The 25,164-nt window shown below is 43.9% G+C and overlaps 1 protein-coding gene across 10 annotated transcripts in view; it reads right to left on the bottom strand.

The window, feature by feature from the left end:
* The window catches only part of PHACTR1 (phosphatase and actin regulator 1), a 413,139-nt gene that overhangs the window by 152,667 nt on the left and 235,308 nt on the right, over positions 1–25,164 (bottom strand). The window contains exon 1 of one of the 10 annotated variants that reach the window (XM_075416937.1): positions 2,655–2,907. The exons of 8 other annotated variants lie outside the window; for them this stretch is intronic. In XM_075416937.1, the coding sequence (XP_075273052.1) occupies positions 2,655–2,907 (253 nt within the window). Of the gene's footprint in view, positions 1–2,020; positions 2,545–2,654; positions 2,908–25,164 lie in introns of those variants that run through there. One more of the 10 variants, XM_075416939.1, reaches the window with a different exon arrangement.

Genomic DNA, 25,164 nt, shown 5'->3' on the forward strand with positions numbered 1-25,164 from the left:
AGTACAATGAGAATGCAGAGTACAACGATGACTAGAATCTAGGACTCGTAACTGGATTTGGAGGGTATTTCAGCATTAAATCAATGTAGTCCACTGGCTTGCCTATGTTATAAGGACTGAATCCTAGTCTTTGTATGCAGTTCCAACAACTAGAATAGTTGCTCAGGTCACAGGACCCCACACAGTACTTTTGGGTCCACTAGTGCAGTTTCAGGCCTGCAAGACCATGTATAAACTACATATAGGTTTGAATAGGAGGGTGGGGGTGTCCACATTGCAAAGTTATGCACATTTCCATTATAAAAAGTACTAAGTGGTCATCTTTCTGTGTGCTCTTTAGGCTGTGCAGCTGTGAGGATGCATGGACATCTTGAGATCCCTACAGGTTTCTCCATACCTGGGCTGGTCATAGGTTTTTGCCTGACCTGTCCTGATGATACTATGATCACATCATAATTTCAGTTCATTATATCATCCTTCCCCTCCAAACCCCAAAAGGTCTAGAACAGGTATTAACCAGGGCATTAAAACACTGGCATTTTTAGTCCTGAAAAAGGTATCAGAGTCAAGCCAGTGAGTATGTTCAGTCAGCATAGCTAGGACTACAGTTTCTTTACTGTCTGAAAGAAACTCATAGCTGTGCATGCTGGTGGGAAAGAAAGGATTAAGGCTGTACTGGTATTACAGACTTATTATATGATGACCACAAAAGTTATTTGCATGGAGTGGAATGAAATCCTACCCCACAGAAGGATGGGGTGAAAATGGACGGATGAGATGCTCTGGAAGCCTGCTGGCTGGAAGCCTCTCTGCTCTATTCTTTGCCTCTAGGGTTAACTAGATTACCTCCTGTCAAGAGGCATACCCTGCCCTCAGAGTATCTAATGGTTTGAAGCTAAATAACCAAACATAAAAAAGGAAGTAAAGTCCTTAAATACATACCTATTAGTCTGTTAAGAGGTACAAGCAACTGGAGTTACGCATTCAGAAGCATCCATGCACACACGTGTGCATTAAAAAGGGAGGAAAGCAATGTTCTTTTATTGCTATATAAGATTTCAAGTACAAGGTTGCAAAAAAACCCCAGCAAAAGATGTTGATGCAATTGAGTTTTAGGTCAATTCAATTAATCCAGGAAAACATATTTTTACCAAATGGCTTAATTTGCTTTTAAGGATAAATAAACCACACTAACGGCGTAAAGTACCTGCTGCTGCTGCACATAGCCCTTCATTTAACATCTGTGGGGCTTGCTGTCATCAGCAGCACATAAGAGGAAAGAAAACACTCAACATTTTGCATAGCATTCATCAGATTTTTCCCTCTGCTGTAGTGGCATAAGCAGTAAGAGTGCTTAACCCATGGTGGGTTTCCAGGCTTCTTAGGCTATCTTCTCCCTCTCTACTGAAAGCAATTCTCTTCAGCTTTAGCTGCAGTTTAATCAGAGGAAACTATAATCACTCTAGCAGGATGCTCATTCTGAAGAGACATTAGCAAAGCCACAGTTACTTCATTAAACTGCAGACCTATGGTGGACAAAGAACCATCAGATCCCAAATAATATTTTGTTCTTTTGCATACAGCAAACGAAAGCAGCTTTGGTTAATTAAAAAAAAAAAAATCAGCCTCAGCGACAAAAGCTGAAAAAATGAAGTGCCAACAACTACTGAGAACCGCAGCTCAGAAAATGGTAACAATTTCATATTCACATTTATCCCAAAAAAAGCCTTTCCTTGACCTTCAGGAAATGAGATCTGTCTACAACATCAGTTAACAGGGAGTCCCAAGTCAAGTGCCTTCAGCCCCAAGTAACGTGTAAAACCACACAGCAAAATGAAGTAATACAACATTGAACAAGAACGTGGGGTAACATCCGTGAGGCTGTTTTTTGCCTCAATGCTTTTATGCTCCTTCTAGTTCTCAGCTTCTCCTAATTGCTGACTCTGGCAAATTCCAAATCATCTGTCAGTGTTGCCTTCAAACATTTGCTTTCCCAGAAACATAAAAAGCATATACTTACCTGTAGCAACGCCTGTGATTGATTACACCGTCACTCTCTGAATACCCTCTGGAGGTTTTGCTTAGTCCCAAAAGGAGAGGGGGAAGGGATGAGAACAGTTGTCTGATGAAGAGCACTATATTAATTCCGATAAAAATACAATTTCCCCCATGCATTTGATAGCATGGTGAAAATTACACTAGATGGATTCTAGGTAAACCAGTCCTTCCAATACTGAGTTGAGTCAAGCAAACTCTACTGCAGCACGACGAGGAAAAAGTTGATGTATCAAGGCAGAAAACCCTGATCTACAATTCACGGGGACGGTAACAAAACACAGTCGATACACACAGCAATTTCTATAGCAACTGGGGGAAAAAAAAGGAGAAAAAAAAGAGTTGGTTCCTTAACTGTTAGCACAAAGCTTCTGTGGCAAATGAGGGGACCTGTCCCTCTTGGCATCTCTCCGATCGACACGCTGAATCGATGCCCAGCGCATTCCTCCCGTGCTCCCTCTCCTCTTTCCCTGGGATCTGCGGAGGGGCAAGCCAAGCATCCCAGCCTCCGGCGGGAGCGCACACATGTACACACACCCCCATGCAAGCGACCGCGCTCCCCTGCCTCTCCTCTGCACCCACGGGCTCTCGGCACTCACCGTCACGGGCTTCCTCCCCGCGACTGCAGTTGCTGCAAATGTGTTTGATCTCCTTGCCTATGTGACAGTGTATCACAAAAGAGACATTGTTGTTAGTGGTGGCGGTGGGCTCCTTCAGGGGCTTCATCCTCACTAGGTAGAAAGCTTTCTTTTTAGGTTTCTCGCCACTCATGTCTGAAACCGAGCCCTGCCTGCAGCCAGGAGAAGAAAAAGCGAGCATCCCAGGCTGCCGGGCGTGCGAGCAATCCGCCATCCGCTCCGGCTCGCCTCAGCGCTCAGCTGCCACACAGACACACACGACAGGGATGAAGGGGAGGGCTGGGGGAGAGGGGGGAGGCGGGAGGCAGCGCAGGCAGACGCGCTGCCTGAGCTCTGCTGCCCTCCGCGACCCCGCTCCTCAGCCAGCCCACCCGGGCTCGGCCGGAGGATGCTCGGCGTGCCCCCGCTCCCGCCATGCCCGTGGCGAGACTCAGCCTCAGCCGTGTTTGGCCGCAAAGCGGAGCCCAGTACAGTTCTGGCCACCTTGCCGGATGTGTGCACCCCAGAAGCGCAGAGAGTCCCTTCACTTCTCCCATGCCCCCCTCACTGGGGCAAGCCCCCGCTCAGGCCGCAGCGCCCTGGGACGGTGGGCACGGCCGCCGGCACCTGGGCCCCTGGCAGGACGAGCTGCCGTTCGCTAGCCGGGCAAACACAGCGATCTCGCCTTCGTGCTTGGGCGGCATGGCAGCCTGTCCCGCCGCAACGAATGTTTTACAGACACGGGGCGGGCTGCCAGCGGGCTGCCCCCCACCCCGCACCTCCGCAGGCCGCTTCAGCTCTGGGGGTGTGGGGCCCTTCTGCTTCGGGTGCCCCAGGAAAACCAACTCCCTTCCTCCCGATTTTCATTCTTGCTTTTTCTCCCCATTTCCTTCTTTCAGAAGACAAAGAAGGTGCCTGTCCTGGCCCGTGACCATGTCCAGCACTGCCTGGTGACTTCAGCCCGAGCCCCCCGCAGCGGGACAGATCGTCCTCGGCTGAGGCTGACCAGAGTCTGCCGGAGAAGCGCACACAGTCTAAATTCATTTTGACTGCTGCTCTGGGGGATGAATACCCCCTTTCTTTGTCTCCCTTGCCCCCCGCCCAAATTTGAGCTACTCTGGAGAGCAGCCCCGTCAGCCCCGGGTGCCCGGGGAGCGCGCTTCCAAAGCTCCCCCAGCCTGAAGGGGATTATAATCTCTGGCCAGACGCTCCGTCAATCCCTTGCTGCCCAGCTGCCCCCAAAACGTGCCGGCTGTTTTCACGGCACAGTAAACAGCCCAAGCTGCCCAAGCTGCCGAAGCAGCAGCTCAGAACCATGCCTGTGACACAGAGAAACGGGGGGAGCAGGGGCAAGGATTCTTGCTGCTTGCAGGCTTTGAGAAGGAAAGCCCGAGGAAGAGATGACAAACTCAGCTGTTCTGGTCGCGATTACAGGAATGTGAGTGTTGCTCCTTTAAATCTTCAGCAAGCTATCAGTTTTGCAGGCACTAAGCAGAGAGGGAGTGCAATTGGGGCAGACGAAACATGGCAAAGAACAACACCATTCTCCTTATTTTTAGTCAAAGCCCTTGCTCACTGTTAGAAGAAATTCACTCATTCTGCAATTATTTACCATTTCCACATACTGTTGCCACATGTTTTACTGCAACAAGAGGCCAAACCAGCCCTGATTCTCTTCAGCTGCACACGAAACAGTCAGCGAGACTTCTGTGCAAAGACAGAGCAGAAACTTAAGGATTCGGTGCCATGGTTTTCCATTTTCTCAAATGCAGGCAAACACACACGCGCACAGACACACACACAAGATGCATGCAACGAAGCTGCTGACCTACTTGTTCTGCGTCATTCTGATGCAGCTCCGACTTCTCACCTGGCGCTCCTGGGAGTTGAAACCTTGAGATGTCACACACAGCAGAAATTGCAAGGCTTTACTTTTCTTCGCGGCGTTCACAAATCAGACTAGGTGCTATCAGATCTCACGGAAATACGGGCTGAAGCATGCTCTCAGCAGAATCATGCCGTTCACTAAGCCACGCAAAGCACCCTGCACGCTGGGCTATGTATGTAGGTTTATGTTGAATAGAGTCGGTCACCTCAGGTTAAGTATTGCCCCAAAGGACTTGATTTTGCATGTGTTGCTCATCCAAAATTCTCACTTGTTTCATATATATGTTAGGAGAACAGGGAATGCAGAATTATTCACGAACAAGCAGGTGAATTCCCAAAACGTGTGTATCCTGTAACTACGAGTTCATGCACTGAAAAGCCGTCCCTTCGAATGCCTGATGCTGAGACACTGTTTGCTACCTCACATATTTGGAAAGCGAAGCTGAGAACGGTTTGATCCCCCAGCAGTCATCCGGCAGTTCAGACACTCGCACTGCATTTCCCTCTAACTTACTCATTGCCTTTGAGAACACCTTCAGTTTGGTTGTGATTCAGAAAATAATTAGGTAAGTGGAAGACATGACCATAATTCACCTTCTGAACTTGCTTAGAGTTTACTGCTGTCTGTCACTGGTACCTGGCATTGCTGCAGTATAGAAATGGGTCAGGAAAGGAAAGCACATTCAAACATCAACTTCCCCGAATTTGGGAAATACGAGTGTTCACGAAATGCATGGTGAACTCAAAAATGGAATATCGTCTCTGCTGTCTCAGGGCAGTATTGCGGTGTTGTGCCTCACCTGCTTTAGGAAAGGAAACTGGCATGATAAGTTCAGCAGAGCTGAAGACCAGCAGAGGTGGTCTTGTAAGGCAAACAGTCTTGTAGTTTAGGGATTGGGTAGAACTTAGCACATGAAAAACACGGTCAGATCATCAGTCTTCTGCAGTCTCCCTCTGTGACCTTGGACAAATTGCTTACAACATCTTGGTATCTCAGCTCCTTGGCTAAAGAACAGTGATGTCCATGTTTCTGTTTTTCAGACAAATTTTATGAAATGATATTGCAAAGGTGCTCTGAAGGTATTTGGATATGACACTTACACGCACTGTTCAAATGATCTCCTATTTACAGCAAAATGAGAGGGGGAACAGGAAAAACATGTTCCATGAGGCTTAGTCTGAATGGTTCACTCAGTCCAAACCTCAGCTTTTCTTTTTTTTTCATTGGATTTTGTTTCAACAGTGTTTATCCTTCCTCTTCCAACTCTTTCTATTCTAAAACCATGAAATTCAACTCAGATCTGAAAATAGACTTGGTATCCAAACCTCTGCATTTTTTAATGACTCTGTTATCATCTCCCAATCCCAAACAACTTTCAGAGATGGACAGGAGCAACCCCTTTCTCGGGCACAGACTAGCAGGACACTATCCTTATAGCTATTCCTACAGGTCAAGTGTAAAGCTCTTCAGTGACTCCACACAGCTTCACATGTACTCCGTACTACAAAAGAACCACCAACCATTATGGGAACGGACAGAGGTTTTGCAAGCAGATCCCAAGAGACTACAGAAGCTGAGCTGCTCCGACACGTCTGGGGACATTTGGGAATTAAATAACTGGTCCAGTGGGTCACACTGACTCCATGTGGATAAGAACCCCAAATTATTATGGACAAATCCCAGCGCATTTTTGCTTGCAGGTGCTATGTATTTTGAATGCAAACAAGACCTGAAGCCATCTGCTAGTACGTCTCTTGTAACATGCACTTCACTATAACATGCAAATTGCTTTCATTCCTAAGAGCCACCTTACAGAGAATCTGAATTTGCCACAGCTCATAAAACAAAAATATGTTTAATTATGATCTGTGTAATTATGGTGAAAGCTGCCACTGCTAATCAGTTCCAGGACAAATAATGTAAAATGAACATACTACAGTATTCCTGCATAAAATTACTTGCTTTGCTTTGTTTTCAAAGATAAGGAAAAAAATGAAGCGTAATGCTTTCACTACCTCACTATACGGCTGCAAACCCTGGCATAATTTTATTGCACAGTGGACAACAAAATCAATGAAGGGGATGTCAGACAGTTGGTTATTTGACAATGAATCAACAAACTTGCATCCTATTCCCAGCCCACACTGGCTTCTTGTATAAGCTTGAGAAACCAATTGTACCTTCATTTCCTCCCACTGCAGCCTTTGCCATTAAGAGTGCCACTTCCATTGTCCATAAGGAAGAGGCAAAAGCAACGACCCCTTTAAAAAGGTGAGTACTGAGATACAGATTCATTTCTGCATCAAAATCTTTGAGGCTCCACCCTGTCTTTCCATGTTTTTCCCTGGACCATGCCTTCCCCTGTCACAGATCACCTGGCCGAGAGTCTTTTTTGGGACACTGTGCCCTCAAACAATCTCTTGTGAAAGCAAAAAGCGATGCTGGAATGAAGCAGCCAAAAGCAAGCAAGCTTTTGGCTGCATCTTTCACACCACAGAAAAGAAGATTTCCTCTTCTTTCTCCAAGCTGGGGCACTGTGCAAATGCCCAATGCCAGTTGGGACACCCCTGAAGCCTGCCCTAAGCCCCTCAGCTAAACAACGTGGGGGTTTCTGTGTGGGCAGGACAGGTTCCCTCCTGCTTCCAGCACAAATAGGTGGACATCAGAAATTGCGTTGAAGCCTCTCAGCCACGTTTCTTCAATACAAAGGTTGTCTCAGAGAGCTGTAGCATTTCTCTGAAGAAGCTGTGGCTAACAGAATGGCACTGTCCAGGTGAAAATGCTAGACAAATGCAGGTCTAACAAGGCAGCATCACTTCTTGTCAGCAGTTTAGTCCTTCTAACCAAAACACCATGATTCATTTGTTTGATGGTCTATTTAGGCAGTGATGTTTTGTAGGGATGCCCCTCTACTTGGCAATTTTTTCAAAATATTTTCCTTTCCTTCCTATTTCCTCTGCCCACTGTATTCTGAATCCCAGTGAGAATAAAAATGAGACAAAAGATAAATTAACTAATTACCAGCTGCTCTGGTGATTAATGCATACATCAATGTTGTGTTACACACACAGAAACAAACTGATCAACTTGAAGAGGAAAATACGTACAATTTGATGCATGGACTACAACAGAGGGATCAGCCACTAGCACAGTACCCCCTTTGGTAGCAGCTTGTATTCACTGCCAAAAAATGCCCCAAAAGCCACCTCAGGACAGCTGACATTTGTCAAAGGAGTTTGCTGCCAGGTGGAGAATCCTTCTACCTGCAAGCCACAACTCAAACACCGATACCCAAGTATTTTCTGTTTGCCAGGCAATTAGTGCAGCGGGACTCCGGTCGATGGCAGGGGCTCCAGGGTGCTAGGCTGACAGTATTTCTGCGTATTTCTGCTTACTGCATGGCACATCAGCAAAACTGGGAGGGCAAGGAGGAGGGAGAATCAGCCTGAGACTCCTGCAGGCCAAAATAGAAGATGACCTTTTTAGTTTTGCAGCTATAAACACATTCTTAAGCAACAATCCCAGCTACTCCTTTCAGTCATGAGCCCAAGAGAGCCAGGTGATGAGTGCTGCACAAACAAAAGCAAACCGAGGGGAGAAGAAAGGAAAGAAAATGCCCTTTATTGGCCTTCTTATGTTCAGCAACGCTGCTGAAGCATCACACGGCTCATTCTCGCTCAACTTGCAGGGGTTTCTACATCCTATGCACACGCTCTGCCATGATGGAGTTCTCTCCTTATTTAGGAGAAGGCCTGCTTTATTTCAGTGTGATACCATATGGTGTGATAAAAATGAACAGAAAAGGTTACACACAAAAACCACATAAGCTTAGAAACACCTGTTCACTCCAAGTGTGAAGAACTGCTGACGGTAAAGGGCTTCTAAGGATAAAAAGGAAGAGGTCATCCTACCCAGCAGGACAGATGGAAAGTTGCTGAGCTGCCACTGGAATGCACAAACATATATGTAATATTTAATTAATGCACAAAGGCCTGAAGAAGCCAAGGGCAAACACCAGCACCGAACTAATGTGGAGTCTGGATTTGTACAATAGCTGAGCAAGCAACCATTAGCATTAGATGATGCTCAAAGGAAGACACAATCTTTATGATGAAATTACAGATGAAGTTCTAGCTCTAGCAAAGCCACTGAAAGTCCTAGTACCAGAGCCACTAGTCACTACAGTCCTAACAAGGTCATTAGCTCCCACCTTAGAAAACCCACTCTTAATTTTCGTATCTAATGTGGCATGCCCTGGGATTTCAGAGATCTGTTTGTGTCGCGGTGGGCTTAAGGACTCGTCATACAATAGATATGATCAGACAAAGCCAATTTATTGCGCTACAAACCCGTGTTTATATAGTTCCTTGCCACGATAGCTCTAACGTGATTGGATGCATGCACTGTCCATGCGCTGTTCACGCGTACTTCTCAGTCTCTGATTCGTGCTACTATCGATCACGCGCATCAAACTGCTCCTCAAGATCTTGTTTAGTCTGCTAATCGCGGTTAATGCAGGCCTCATTGTTCCTCATTGTGACCTTGATGCCTGCTCCCTTACCGGCTATCAAGGGTCAGGCCCAGTGTATCTGGAGGGCTCACCCCATGCCCGTGGTTCCCCAACATGTTTGGAGTACTTTGCAGATCCTGCATAACTGCTTTCCAGAGGAATGGAAGCCTACAGCACTTTTACCTTGATAACAGACACGGGCTAGAGCAGAAGCATGAATTTAGACTCAGTAGCACCCCTGCACCCTCAGTTTAGATATAGCTGCAATCTTGAAGTTAACAAGAAGTAGTTCCAAAAACCTCAGTGCAATTATGAAACTGAAATCAAGGAGGAACCTGAATCAAGTTCTGCACATCGTTACATGTACGAAAACACAATAGCACTGGTGACTTGGAGACTCACAACATGCAGCAGCTTCCTCGCTAGTTACTCCGTGCTTGACATTGAAAGAATAAAGTCCACTACACACTGTGGATTTTCACAGCCCACCCCATCACCTCCCAAATACTTTCTTCCTTCTGCTCGTTAACTGCTCTGTACCTTCTGCTTTCCTCCCACCAAAGCCAGAGTGGTCTTATATATAGGTACAGAAAAATAATAATAAAAAAAACCCCATACAAAACCAAATCCACAGTGAGGTATCTGGCTGCATCTATAAATCCTCACAAGGTTATGTTCCCCCACAACATGCTAGAAAAAGCTCAGTGAGGGGAGAAGTCAGAGAGTGCCTGTGCGTCTAGCAAGCACCTGGGGGAAAAACTGAATGTGACTTATTCTTGTCAGAAATGCTCCTAGACATGAAAAAGAGAGGGAGAAGGTCCAAAGGAGCAGTTCAAACCCTTGGAGTAAATAAAAGTCAAGTACTGGCCACCTCGGGGTGGAAAACAGGCAGAACTCCTACCACATCATAGGTTAGTTTTATACCTCTTCCTACAGATACAGAAACCAGGCACTGGTGGTTTTGTTGGCTCCAAGTAGAACTAAGTGTCTGAAAAGCAAAGCAAAGACTGCCACTGGAGGGTTCCAGAGATGTATATTACAACTGTTTCATACCAAGAATACTAATTTGAACAAAATCAAATGTTTTGACTTAACATGGAAAATACAGCAGAAGCCCTGAATTTGCAACATGCAACAGAGAAACTTGAAACTCTGGAATCCATCAAATTTTCTATGTGACAGCTGATGACTTGGAACAGCCTTTTCTGAAGACTCTTGCATGCAAAGACAGCTCCATAAGGCAGGTCACGGTCATCATCTTTCAGGAAGCCATTATGGTTTTCTCGCTGTTTGCTCAAGAATTGCACATGTCTCAAGATGGGAATAAAAGAAATACTGCTGAGAAAAATGTCTATTTGTAATTGCTAGTGCCTGCAAGTCTTGGGTAATCAACTTGAGACACCTGAGAAAAACTCAAGCCTTTCTAGATCTGCCACTTGGGATATCCTGAAACTCTCTACCTTTTACAGTGTGTGGGACAGACATGAATATCACAAAATCCCAGAGGTCTAAGACTTTCCATTCCTTGTCACAGCCACTCAAGGACTGAGCCATGCACAGTGCTCTGTCTGCCCTGTCTCCAGAAAGGTCTGAGTCATCTGGCTTTAAGGAAAATTTAAGAAAATAGGTCAAACTGAACTTTCCATCACAGGCAATAGCAATGAAGTCAATCAGCTTGCACAAGCATTGCTCTCAGCACAAATTGCCCCCGCACTTCTGTCTACATGACTAATCAAATTAATTCCTGATGATATCAAGTAGCATGGCTTCGTTAAGAATATACAGAGACTAACATTTCCTGCAGATAATCTTTACTTTTATTGATGCTTCTCAAGCCGAAATTATGGAGAAGGATCAGACTGTAGGAATCTGGTGAAGTGATACATCCAAAGTAAGACAGACCATGGCTTGAAATTGCTAGACAGACCAAAAGATTAATTTCAAAGCAATTAAATGGATAGTTATTATCTCAGAAGCTCTCTACTGGCTACTGAGATCACCAGCCTACAGCGGACAAAGTTACGCTCGGCACATAATAGGGATGACTGGATTTTTTGCCTTTATAAATGACTCATATTAAGTCTGTTTCTTTGTAGTTCAGAACAGTTTACTTGAAGGTCAGGGATATGACTGTGCATGAAGCACACTCGTTTAGGGAACACTTTCGCGCAAAAGAAGGCAGATGAAGAAGAATAAGTTTTGCAGACTTAGCCCCAAAGAGCTCATTTGCAATAACATAGTTTTACACTCTTACTCAAACTTTCCAGGCCAGTGGCCTGGTACTTGCCACATCTCTTGAGGTCCACAGGGTCTGCCACACAGAACTAACGAGTTTTCCTTTCAGTTTAACAGCTTGCTACAGTTCCTGTGGTTTCCAGCACTGCTGTGCTTGAGACAATCTGAGAAAGCCATAAAAGACAAACGCTTTGGAAGATGGGATGTGTGGGGAAAGCAAGTCCAGTATAGTCAAACCCTGACCAAGCTCAAATAGAGGATGAGAACTGAAGGAGCAAGTTAAATGTTGGCGAGGTCTATAGAGGTACAAATGAATAGGCAGGCAAGCAGAGATTCAGGAGGAAACATCAGGCAAAGGGAAATAACGTTCAGAAGGGTGAGAAAGCAGATACAGGGAATGAGGAGAAAAAGAGAGAAGATTATGAAAGCTATGAATAGATGTTCAAACTTTCAGGGTGCCTTTGAACTGACAGACCCTCCCGATCTTCAGAGGCTTCCCCACCACTGAAAAGCACTTTGTAATTACACACAGGCTGTGCAGGAACCAGGAGTACCGGGGCAGCTGCAAAGGACGATTAAGGTACGGATGCTGGCAAAGCTGTAGGGGAAGCTTTCATAAGCATCTGACTCCACTGGGCCCAACAGCAGCACACACTGTCAATCTCCTCACTTCCACAAGCACTCACGTTCTTCTCAGATTAGAAAAAAAAGACAGCGCAAATCCCTAGGAATCGGCTGCCGTTTCTATACATATCTCCCAGTACTGAACGAAGCAAGAAGCATCTGACAATATAATAAGCATCCTTTCCTCCCTAAGCATAAACACAGGCTCCTCTGAACAGCATGGAAATCTGCACGAGGAGCCTTTCACTTTCTCCAAAGAAAAGCAGCAAAAAAGAACTCTTCCTTTCCTGCTTTTAGCCCTTATTATCTGTACTGCAGCCCAGTCATTTTTCATCGTCAGATTCCTATCTCTTAGTCGCTGCTTGTACTTTCACCGTGGACTGGTATGGGGCATAAAGCACAGCGGGAAAAGTTTGGCTTTGCATCAGTCCTATGTCATCATTCCCCTACTGTCCCCAGAGTTTAACATCACCAGGCTAGTCTTTACAACACCAACAGACAATACATGCACCATCAACAGATCTTGCTAACAAAAGGCCGTATCAAGCATTGTTTGCCTCTTTAAAACCTTGAATAGCAGTCAACAAAAGAAGCTGCAGTGTGCTGAAGTATCCAAGGAAATAGCTGTATAATCAGTTTTTGCTGAAATCCTGGAACATATTTTAATGTGAAATTTGCTGTGTTCTTTAACATCTACCCATTGGATAATTATGCAGCCTCAAGATCCACAATGGATTTTACCAGTTTTTCTGGGCCTTTTATAAAAGGAGGAAATATTAACAGCTAAAACCTAATTCAGCTTTCTCAATGATGCATTGTCATAATGTATAACTACACAGCTATACTACTCTTTGAAATCTTAGCCATCATGTTTGTAAGTTATTCATAAGAAATAAGAACTTACTCCTAACTGTTACTTTACGAGGTTTTACCGATCCAACTGCTCCACCTGCATGATCCATAATGGCTATCTGCCAAAACCTAAGTCTCCAGGGGACAAAGATAGCACAAAAAAGCAAGATTTCACTTTTACCAAAGGTTTGAACCAGAGAAGAATGTGTAACTGAAGGCTGAAACAGAAAGTCTGCAGTACAATATGCATCTCATTCACAGTGGAGAAGATGCAGCAAAATAGTGGTAAAATCCACTGCAGATCTTTTTTTATTACTTTGTATTACAGAAATTCCAGGGGGCCCCAGCAGAGCTCAGGACTGCAGTATACAATGCACTCTAACATTTCAACAGATTTTTTGTCCTAATGATCTTCTCCAAGTTTTCTCTAGTGCAGTAGTCCTCTGAGCTTAAAGCATCCCAGATTCAAGACTTCGGTGCTTCAAGACTTTGGTAAGACTCTGAGTGCATCACGAGGCCAACAGCAGATGGAAGCTTTCAATCACTTTATGGGTTATGACTGGAAATCTATCAACAAAATGTATACTAAGCGGCCAAACACATCTATGTTCCTTACACCACCATGAACAACTAAGAACTTACTGTTTGTAAGCAGTATTTAAAGACCACGCTGCAGGAAGATTTAGGAGAGAACACAGTTTGCATTCTCTTCTGATGCTTGCACTCAAGTAGACGCTTCTGCATAAAAAGGTTTTTCCCCCTCCCCAACAGGTTAAAGCTTAAAGGTGAGACTACTAATTCCTTATAACCAAGCATAAGACCAATTTGCCCAGGGAGGCTGTAAAATCTCCATCTCTGTTGGTGTTCAAGGCTGGAATGGGGAAGTTCTCAAGCAACCTGAGCTAACTAGACCTGTTTTGAGCTCTAGAGGTCCCAGCCAACCTAAATTAATCTACGATTCTAAACAATTCAGTCAGTAATACCTTCCTCTGACTTGTACACCTTTGTGCTAATAAACAAAGGCAGTCTAGGGCCAGTGACTACCTCACAGAGGTGTGTGAGTGTATTTCTGCACTCTGCAACTGCAAAGTGACCCAGCTTGCTTGTCAGGGTAACGGCTTGCAATCACTCAGATCAGGTATTTGAGTGGTATGTGACCATGCTTCAGCCCTTCGGTGAGAAGCTGGCAAGCTGCCCTCCTGGGAATGCTTTTACATTTTCTCCACGGAAGCCTTTTGGCTTTCTTCCTCATGGGACCTGCAGCTTCTCTTCTTGAGAGATCTCATGCACTATAAGCTGCAAATAAGCTTTTCATATCAAGGCACTGCTTTTTTTTGCTGGCCATATTTTGCGATTTTTCTAGCCGCTTTGAGAAATCCTGAACTATGCACATTTTGCACATACGCCTTGTAACCCTTCCTGACGGAGGTTCCTCCATCACTTCCTAATCGCCCTCATCCGAAGGAATGTCACCTCCACACTCTGGTTCCCAGCGGACAAATATCCTAGGAAACACAAGTACCACACAATAAAGAGCTGCTCTGGCTGCCTGAGGCACCACTTCATGTCTGCACAGAAACACACAGAGGGACAAACGGAAAGGCTTCCAGCCCCTGACAATGTAGGACACTAGCTGCGGTTGCCTGCAGGAAAGGAGCAGGAATTTTCTAAGACCAATCTGGCCTCTGAGTGGACATGCAGGGACCAGTAACAGGGAACAAGTGTTTGCTTTGCTCTTTCTCTTGTTCTTCTGACTGAAGCAGGACTTAAAAAGCAAAGAAGGTGACAAAACAAAGAACCTGGGTTGTAGAGGAGGAAGCAGCTTATTATAAAGCTATTATGAATAGTTGGCTTGCTGCTTCACTGGGGGATAACGAAGTTAGCAATTAGAGATGATGAATGGTTGAAGGGGTTTTCTAATGTTATGGAAAGATTTTCATCTTTATATCAGACAGGTTGAATTCAGGTCAAGTCAGTACCAACTGAACATGAATGCCATCTGATTTATTTCATCAGGCTGTGTGGAATGAGTTTGGTCTCTTGTAAGCTCTTTGGGACAAAGGCTTATTCATAAGTAATTATCTGTAATAAGTACCTCAACTTGCATGAGGAGGTGCTTTATACAAGGTACTGTTCAAAAAGCCCTGCCTTGAAAAGGTTAGGATTCAACAAGATACAACTGTAAAAATATCATTTAAATATGACGAAGAGAAAGACAGCAGTTTGTCCAATGTCTTATAGAAAGTATGTGCCAGAGCTTTATTTTAATCTACGCTCAATTACAAGCCAGTCCTTCCTGCCTGGGCCTTTAGAAATGGCACAGTGCATGTTGGGCACAACTGCAGTCTATATAAAGAAGCAAAGAACAGAAGGTGCCCTTTACTAGCCACCATGTTCACCAGCATCTTTCAAGCGTCTGCTTTTGCTCTCACAAACCTCCCCAGTTAGAAAGAGAAGGCGTGTTAGTACCAAGGAACAGCATCAGCTTCTGGATAGCTAGCAAGAGCTATAAACAACATTAACTTCGTACAATGGACAACTGCTTCTTCTACTGGGTTACTGTCAGAGAAGCGCTGGGATTTGCAAGTGGTATTGGTAGCTCAGCTCCTCACCAGAAACGTTCAGTGACTCAGAATTATGAGAATTTTTTACATTTTTGGAACAGTAAATGAAGTGCATGAGAAGAGGAGAGGTTAGAGGTAGTGGAGAATGGAGACTTAGTTAAGGGGCTAAAAAGAGGTCAGAAAGCTAGAGGAGAGAATGAAGCTAGGAAAATAAGCTGAGCATGGGAAAAGAAAAGAAACAAAACAAGGACAAGAGACAGTGACCTGACCCATCGGTGGGGTTGTACTATGCAGTCCCTTGTCATTGCCACCAGCCTAGCACAAATTTAAAATATCACACACCACAGTGCTCCATCTAGCACGCTACTAAGCAATGTTACTCTGCTGCATGTCCTACTTTGAGTCTGTGCAACAGGACCATGTTAGGCATTTGCAGCAGTATAAACATGATTAATACTGGACTTCAAGAACTTTTTAAACATGGGTGTCCTTGGGTCACTAGAATGACTACCACAAAACCAATGGTGTGGAGGGCAGCGGAGGAGAGGTTAGCCAGTCTTCAGTTCCCCACTCTAGGCTGCGCAGTCCATGCAATCAGATTTTGTGTTTTGACAATTCTCCCAAAGTTAAAATAGCTACGATTATAAGAAGTTTGAAGCAGGGAGTTTAGGAGTAGGTCTTCAGGAGTTGTGAATGTCTCCAAGTCGGGAATGGGCTAATTCAAGTACAACCAAATATTAATCAAAGCATCTGAGGGAAGAGGTGGAAGGAGATGTCCCCATGGCTAGAAAGACTCACAGTTTTGTAAGGAGAGACAAAGGGAGTCTAGCTTTGGATGGCACAGGAGAAGATGATCTCTTTTCCTTAATTTATTTCTGTGTCTTCTCCCCATCCTCTGAGAACAGAGAGAAGCAGGCATTTTGCACAACAAAGGAAGGGGGAAGGATTGCAGCATTGATTCATGAGAAAAAATTAGGACCTATGTGAGATGCTAGAGCAGTCATGGAACTTCTTTACTCTCACATATACTTCTGTGCTCTGTCATCTTATCTTTCTGATGTTTTGTTCTGTTGTTAGAAGTCCATGGATTGAATAAAACTATTACCTTTACATTCTGTCTCCTGACACATTTCACTCTGAGCATGTAACAAAGCATTTCTGCCGCACAGTAACGATGACATTGGGACCCTTCTACAAACATCAAGGTTTCTAATGCATGGATATCCAAAGGCTTACAGTTGTCCGGTTTCAGAGCTGGTGATGCTAGGTTTGACAAGATGACGTATCATCCAGGGACAAAAAAATTATCAAGAGAACACTAGCTTTTGGGAAAATAGAAAGGAAGACTCACAGTCCTGAGGATCCCGAGTCATGAAGGACAATGTCCATGACCTTCGTTTTTTTTCACAGGTTTTGAAAATGAGTGTGGTCATTCAGATACAGAACACAGAGCTCAACTGGTTCAAAGAAGCACCTCAGAAAATACACTTTGCCTGTGCATAACAGATACTTGTAAATTTTAGGGTGGTTCTTCCATGCGTCAGTAAACACAGGAGATGCTGCAAGTCTGACTCATCTGCCTCTGCTGACAAGCAGCACAGCACTCTTTGAAATGAGAGACACTGTAATATCAATATCTTTTAGACCTCAGTGTCTAAAAGTGTTTGCCAACATTCTGTAAATGAGTAACATCCAGTTGTCTAGTGGTTGGGAGGATGGGCAATAAAAAAACGTATGTGGAGTGAACACAAACAAAATATTGGCTACAAAGGGGTCTGGATGACAAGTCAGATAAGACACAGACATTTTAAAAATGTGAAAACGCTCTTCAAACACAGTTGTCCTAAAAGATTTTTGACAATGCAAGCTCTGCAAAAATAGGTGTTCAGGAAATAATGGATCTACACACTTGGAATGACTTAGTTAAACCAAAACAGAATAGGGAAAAGTCACAATGCAAAGCTTTGTGTTTGGATGCTTGGTACACCTTTATACTTTTAATCTCTCTAGATTAAACATTCTCTGTAGATCACTGTGCTCACAAAATGAAATACATTGAAATTCAAATTAAAGATCCTGAAACAAACCCAGCCAGAGACATTAATAATGCTCCAGTGAGTACACTGGCACACTTTGATATTCCAGGTCAATGAAGCTTATTCTGAGCAAAACATCTGGAGCACTGTAAATCCAGCTTTCTTTAAAAACTAAATCTATGCTGAGCTTCTCTTCATTTCTTTAAAATGTCATTTAATTACAGTCCTGATCAATGTCATTTTGCAAAACCATCTCCTGCATTACTTCCCCCATTAACAACTGGAATTATTATTTGTTTCTCTCATTCTACCCAAGGTAGTTTCTCAGAGCAGAGCATTAAAATCTTAATTTTTGGTCACTAGCACTGATTCTTGATCCAAATACAGAATTTAAATTTTGGTATCTGGTCAGAAAGTTTTAGAATTTATTCATACCTTCCTCCGCTTTTTTCTTCTCAGAGTTCGATTGAAACAAACACTTGCTTACAGTATTTAAGGCTAGATTCAGATCTAGGCTAAGGAAATTAATTTTGATTGCTTCTTAGGCTTTTAAAAGGGAGTAATTCATATCAGAATTGAAATGGAAATGGGAGGAATACTTCCAACCCACTAAGCTGGTAAAGAATTATTTAAATAAGCGTTAAACAGATTTTGTCTTTTAAATGCATTCAACTAAGTCAAACTAGGCATCTCTGGAGAACACACTTTCTGGGCAAAAACCTGGTATTACAAAATTCTGGCCATAAGATATTACACAAGCAACCCCTGCTTCCCCTTATGGAAAAAAACGCAACCAAAGAACGTTTCTCCTCTGCTCAATATATCTGTCTGCTGCTGCGTTCTCAGCCTCGAGGTTTGAGAATGTCAATGGCTCTGAGGCTACGCCGCAAGTCTATTTGCCCTGAAGAGCAAACAAACAAGCCAGCAGCACTTCATTCCTCAAAAATATGTTCCTTTACCACAGTATTTTGAAGCCTTTCCTAAAGCAGATGTCCCAGACTTTCTGTTTGATAACTCTCCTCCTGTATACACTGAAGTTTCACTTTGGCCTTGTCTTACAGGAAGAACATCCTATTAAATCCGTGTCAAATCTTCAGCAGCTATGCCTTCCCCCATAAAGCTATGAAACAACTACTATAAAGTTAATGCCCAGATTAATGTGGAATTAAACTGTCCTGCCATGTTAAGATGGATGCAAACACATGCAAATATTGCTGAATAATGTCTTTTGCATTGCTTAGTACGGGGCAAGTGATCCCATGACTACAGGTGCAATTTTCAAAGAGAAAAACACAACCTCTCTGGCCACAGTACGGGCAGTTCATTTCAAAATGAATGTATGATTTCCTTGAAGTTTATAACATGTAAAGAAGGCCTCCTATGTTTTGCTTTAGACATTATTATTATTTTATGGATGCACAGTCAGGAAAATATACTACTCAGTTCTAGCAAGCATAGCTGAATTCAGTACTAACTAGCATGAGCCCATTACAGTGGTGATTATTAGGACATCACTGAAATGGCAAAATGTCTCAAGATACACAAATACCTAAAGTGCAGCTAAACTGCATAACCAAACACACAGCCCCTGAAGAAAATATTACTATTTATAATTGTACCACAATATGTCCTGGGAGCCTCAGAAAAGATATGAGGGCTAGTCACTGTAGTAAAGTGTTAGAAGGAGTCTCTGTCCCATTACAGACAGACAAACAGGTACTTATTTTGTGGATAAATAACTGAGATATGGAAGTGGTTTGCACAAACTGATGGGGTGTCTGAGACAGAGCTGCAAGATCAACTCTATCACAAGGGTAGCATGCTTTCTATGGTGGCTCCAGTCAGTCCTCGTGGAGGCATTCATTTAAAAACTCTCCCAAGATCTTCGTAAGAAGTGACTGCAAGTTGCTACTACTCCGAGGCCCAGGACCTGTGTTTGCTTTAAAAGAGACGTATCCACAGAGAGCAATTCATTGCTGCACGGGGATGCATGGAGCATAACATATCAACCTGGAAGAAGCACCGTGCTAACACGTTGTGCCATGCACACATGCTGTTGACCGGCTGTGGGAAGCAGAAGATGGAAGATGATACTTGCCAGCTTCCCCAGGATTTGTGGTAATGGCTAGCAACTGCGTTGCCTATTGAAATGAAATACCAAACATGCGAGGGTTGTGGCAGGCTGCGTACAGGCTCTTGTGCCAAGACGCAGAAGCAGCATCTCAGAGGTGGCTTTCTGGGATATTTGTTTTCTTTATTTCTTGCCTTTTCTAAAAAAGAACAACCGAACCATATTCTGGCGCTTAGAAGAAGCCTCACAAAGATAACATTTCTGGTGGCATATAGACTTTTTTGCTGTTGCACAGACCTTTGTTTTTCACAGCTCTGTAGTAGCCTCCATGCATTACACATAAAAATGAATACGTTGTTTGCCTAGAGTATCCCTCGGGGAGCAGAGTTATTGAGGTCTGAAATATCTCCATTCCCATTTGCTGCCCCAGGGCTGATTGCTAGCCTGCATCTGCCATTCACGGGAACTGAAAGTTAGCTGGCCAGAAATAAAAGCTGCTGCAAAGAAAACAGAAAAAAATATGAAAAGAAAAATCTGTAATTATCCAGTCACATTAGTGACAGTGAGATCCTCCCAACTTTCCAGCCAGGTACAATTAGGAATTGTTTTAAACAATCAATGAGTTAATTACAGCAGTAACTTTCCATTACATTTCACAGGGAATATATATTATATGGTCAGGGACGTTAGAAACTGTAAAGCAGCCCTTTCATTTAAAAGGCAGGCAGAAACAATACCAGGGTAAGCAGCGTATGCCCGAGTCCTGCACGACTTCCCACCAGCACTCCTCCCCGCAGCGCCCGTGGCTGCTGAGCCCCTCCGGAGCAGGCTTGGCCCTGCAGAACGCCTCCTTTTCCCTTTGGGGGTACACGTTTTGCCCACATAGAGAGACCTGAAGCCCCAGTTAGGCTCAAAACGTACCTCTTCCCGCAGGCAGAATCTCACCGAAGCAGCAAAAAAGCACGCTCTGAGGTACAGCAGCTGCAGTTGAGCAATGTAACTGCCATCCGCTGCGCTCTTACTCTAGGTAACACATTTTGAAGTGGCTTAAATAAGACAGGACTCCTGTCAGTAGCCACTTTTCACTTTGAACACTGGATTGTCTTTTACTTTCCTTGTCTTTCTTGTCTCTTTTTTCAAGTTTCTTCCAAGCAAAGATTATTCACTTCACTGTCACAGAATCACAGAATCACAGAATGTTAGGGGTTGGAAGGGACCTCTGTGGGTCATCTAGTCCAACCCCCCTGCCAAAGCAGGGTCACCTACAGTAGGCTGCACAGGACCTTGTCCAGGCGGGTCTTGAATATCTCCAGAGAAGGAGACTCCACAACCTCCCTGGGCAGCCTGTTCCACTGCTCCGTCACCCTCAGAGGGAAGAAGTTCTTCCTCATGTTCAGACGGAACTTCCTGTGCCTCAGTTTGTGCCCATTGCCCTTGTCCTGTCGAAATGTCTTGTGTGAAATGGGGAAAAACAGGGGGAAGCATTGCTAAGCACAGCTACGATTTACGTATCTATACACGAGTCCCACTGTTTAGCTTTGATTTGCTGCAGAAGCACAATTTTAGCATGGTAGGAGACACTCATTTATATCGAGACAATTGATAAATTGATGCCTACCACAAGAGCTGGCATCATAATCTAGTACCTCGAGCTTCTGTGGTTCATTATCGTCTCAAGAGTGCTCAGGTCTGCATTCAATTATATGTTGCCAGAATGCAATTTCAGTTTCAAGTAACGATTGTAGACTTCTAGATCCTGCCTAGTAAAGCCAGTGAAAATACTCCTGTTGAACTACAACTGGTGCCCAGCTCCTTTTTCCTCTGGTAACTGGGCATTTTATTACAAGAGGCAGAGATCTGTGATGCTGGGACACCTGCGGAAGGGTCAACCGACAGCTGTCAGAAAACCACTGCTGCTTTGACAAAAATGCAACAGTTTGCATGCGTCCTGGGCTCTCCTTTTCCAGGCTGGTTGAAGCAAGGTCCTTCACCGGGCGAACAGCCATCCCATTGAGACGCAGGGAACACGCCCCGTTTTGGCACCCCAAATGGCAAGCGCGTTGCTCAGGGAACACACATCCTTTCAGTCTCCCAGCAGCAGCCCGTCCCCACCCTTCAAACACTCTGAGCACCAGCCAGACTCACTACACCCCTGCCATCCCTTAATGCCAAAATCGGTGCAGAACTCAATACCCCGCTCCCTTGAGCTACTGTTCCAGCTTCCAGAGTTAGCTGTCACGAGTTATCTTCTCCATCGCTTTGCCAGTACCACTCTGCAGAGGCTGGCAGCACAAGGAAGGCACCATGCCTACGTTCTGATACAAACAAGGACGTTCAGGTAATGCAGAAATTCGGCCTGAGAAACAAAGGCACCCACCTTTTGTTTACTGACGCGATACCCCGTACTAGACGATTTGTGTCTATTTTAAGGAGAATAAAGTGTATCTCAAACTAGTTCAGAGCACAAACTTACTGTTTTGTTGCATTCTTGAAACGGATATTGTTTTTCACTGCCTTACCATATTTAATCTCTGAGGTTTTGACGCAACCAAAGATTCCCTATAATAATTGCACAGAGACTTCAAAAAACATTTTCGTTTACATAATGGAATTTCACCAGATTATGATTAATCTGCCTCTCCCTTGAGGTCTCAAAGAAAGATGATTTTAAAAAGAAAACAGATAAAAAAGGCCAATCTGAAGGTCCAGGTTTTCAAGTATGACGAACAACTATGGGCTCCTAGCTTGACGTGCACGGAAGATTTTCAAAAGCAAGGGTTGACACTTTTCTAAAAGGCAGCCCCCTTTCAGATGTGTCCAGCTGGTCACACAAGCAAACAAACAAACTAGTAATTGTTTGGAAAAACTAAGCCTAAACCCCACCACTTTTAATCTCCTCTTTACATACAGGTCCTGAAATGACACCATGGACTTTACAACCAGACAGCAGTGAAACAGCTCTGTTCCAGCAGAGCGTGACTCCTGGAGACACAGAGTCACATACGCAACAGAAGCAGGGTTGCCAAGTGCAGCAATTTTAACAGCTCTTCTTCAGGGAAATGCAGCTTGTAAGCAAGAAAGCTGGGATACAAAAACAGGTCAAAACCAGTCCAAAATGACTCAGAGGTTTCAAGGACTTGAAAACAACAGGTCAATTTTAATGGCTGTAAAACCCCTCATCATTGTTCTGAAGAGTTACGAATCAGAAATAAAGAGATGAACACACGCAGGGCTGATTGCCAGTTAATCAATTCTACAAAACAAGTTCCTGGGCAAGCTACACGAGGGCTGGACACAATCCTGACGTAACTAGGAAAGAGTCTGGCATACAGCACAACCTCTGCCCCACCTGCATGTGAATTTGCTGCCCCTTAGGGCAGCCTGGGTCAGCCTGAGGACTTGGTAAGTAGTTTCAGTGTCTACAACAAAGGCTACCTGAGACTCAAAACATAGTTCCTTCAAACTGGTTTGGTCCCTGCAAGAAATCTCTCTGTTCAGCCCCTATAGCTGCTGGCACTGCTGGTTTGATTTTTCTCAGATCATTTCTCCATACCCTCCTTACCCTGCCAGTTCTCCAAGGCCAGATGTCTTAGAGCCCACACTAGATTGGCGGTGGTGTGTTCATTTTCCCAATTTCTTCTTTTTAAAGCGAAACCCCCAGCAAATCACCATTCAACACCATGGCATCCAGACTCACTGCTTCTGCTATTTAAGACATCTGTAAATAACTGATAAGAACGCCAGCACTTACTTCTCTCTGCAGATGGCTTATTGTTTTGGCAGAAGTGGGAAAACCACCACCTCAGGCCTAAAGGAGGTTTCTTAAGCCAAGGTTAGTAATTTCTGCTGCGCATGACTATGTGCTTTGGCCTTGGAGCTATGGCATCTACGTGGCTTGTGAATGGGACAAAGCTTCTTTCATGCTGAGATAAATATGCGGAACACCATACTAATTAGCTAGATACACTGCTAGTGTAAGATAGCTTAAATCTATCGACCTCAGCATGGCAATACCATTTATTCTCACTTGAGATCTGTCTTAAAAATAGGAGTAATAAAAAAACAGTCATCCGGACGCTAAGCTCATCTCTCCCCTCAAAAGAACACGCTCACTTTGCATCCTAAGCTCAAGCATGTCCGTACAGATGAGCAGATGATCATTTTCTTGCTGTGGGGTGAGCAGTTAGATTATGTCCATGAAAAACTAGAGGAAAACAGGTAAATTTGAAGTATGAGTGGTCACAGCTTGGGAGCAGTCCTCCGGCCTCTCAATGCTAATGATCCCACCAACCCTCCTTCAGTGCTTATTTCAAGACCTGAAGTTTTCCCCAGGAGATGTAACTCTCATCTAGGTCAGGTCTCCAGTGAGTAGATTAGCTTGGCCTTTGGGAAACAGAAAAAGTACATTTGGCTAGTTAAACCACTTGGATCTTTTCACTCTACTCTGTATAACTGCTTACAGTAGCAGAAATGAAAGAAGAAAAGCCATTGCTGCTTTATTTTTTTCCTTCTCTAATAACGTGATCCCCCTTCCAATCCTTATTCCCAGCCATTTTTAATTTTGGATATTTAACAAAGATACAATGCTATTTTCAAGACTTGTTTGGCTTTTGTTAATTAAAACTAACATGTCTCAGAAGCCTCATATTCTTAAACACACACCTTTCGAAAGACTATTCACTTGTTTCACATACAGATATTCAACAGAGAAGTCATCTACTGTTCCTTTCATACACCCCCTCCCCAAAAAAAAAGCCAGTAAGGCATAGTTGAGCATAAAATAATACTAAAATTCTTGGCTGTCTGAATCAGCAGCATGCAGGCAGTAAAACTGAAAGAAATCTCATTAGCATGACATAACAGTCAATTATAATAAGCAAGATTTAATGTTAAGTACCTCAGCCTGATTAATCTGCAGATATTTCTACTAGTGGGAACGGTGCTCTACAAGTTTCAAGTTTTAGTTCATTACACCACATTAAGCAAAAGGTGGGGAAGGTACAACGGGAGACAGATCCATCCTCTATATAATTACAGTGGCTCCAAAAGCAGATCCCTTTCACTCCTGGAAAGACTCTGACTTGATGTCAAATCCATGCAGACTCTGAGGGCTCATCCTGGTCACCATTTTCCAGCAGGTTATTGAAGGGTATTTGCTTTTTGGTTTTTAAGTGTTTTCCCAATACATTTCTACATGTATATAAACTATCAAAATGAAAAAGACAAACGCTACATGCTTCAAAACATTTTGGGTTCGATTCACACTTGCAGAGTCAGTCTTGAGCGCCTGAGGGCAAAACACACCATGGAAAGTACGGCTTAGAGCCCAGCCTACCATTACATCTGAAAAAGGTGGACTATTTTGGAAAGACATCACTTCTCTAGGAACGCCTGGCCTTGCAGTGCTCAGCAAAACTGAGCTTCCCGTTCTGTAAGTTAAAAAAACAAAACAAAACAAAAAACCCAACGCTTTTGCATAAAGTCCATCTTCACAGGGAATCTCCCAAATCTCTCCACAGCTTTAAAGAATCTAAATTTTCCAAAGAGTTAAGTTTTGCCTACTTTTACACTGAACTGCTACAGAATGGAGCACTATTTTAACATTAAACCATTAAATTGAGTGACCTGATATCCCAAAGTCCTTCTGACCTAAATTATCCTGTGATGCTAAGTAGTGTTGGTTTACTCAAAACTGAATTTTGGTATGTTGGA

The sequence above is a fragment of the Opisthocomus hoazin genome, chromosome 3, assembly GCF_030867145.1.
Source record: "Opisthocomus hoazin isolate bOpiHoa1 chromosome 3, bOpiHoa1.hap1, whole genome shotgun sequence".
Classification (NCBI taxonomy): domain Eukaryota; kingdom Metazoa; phylum Chordata; class Aves; order Opisthocomiformes; family Opisthocomidae; genus Opisthocomus; species Opisthocomus hoazin.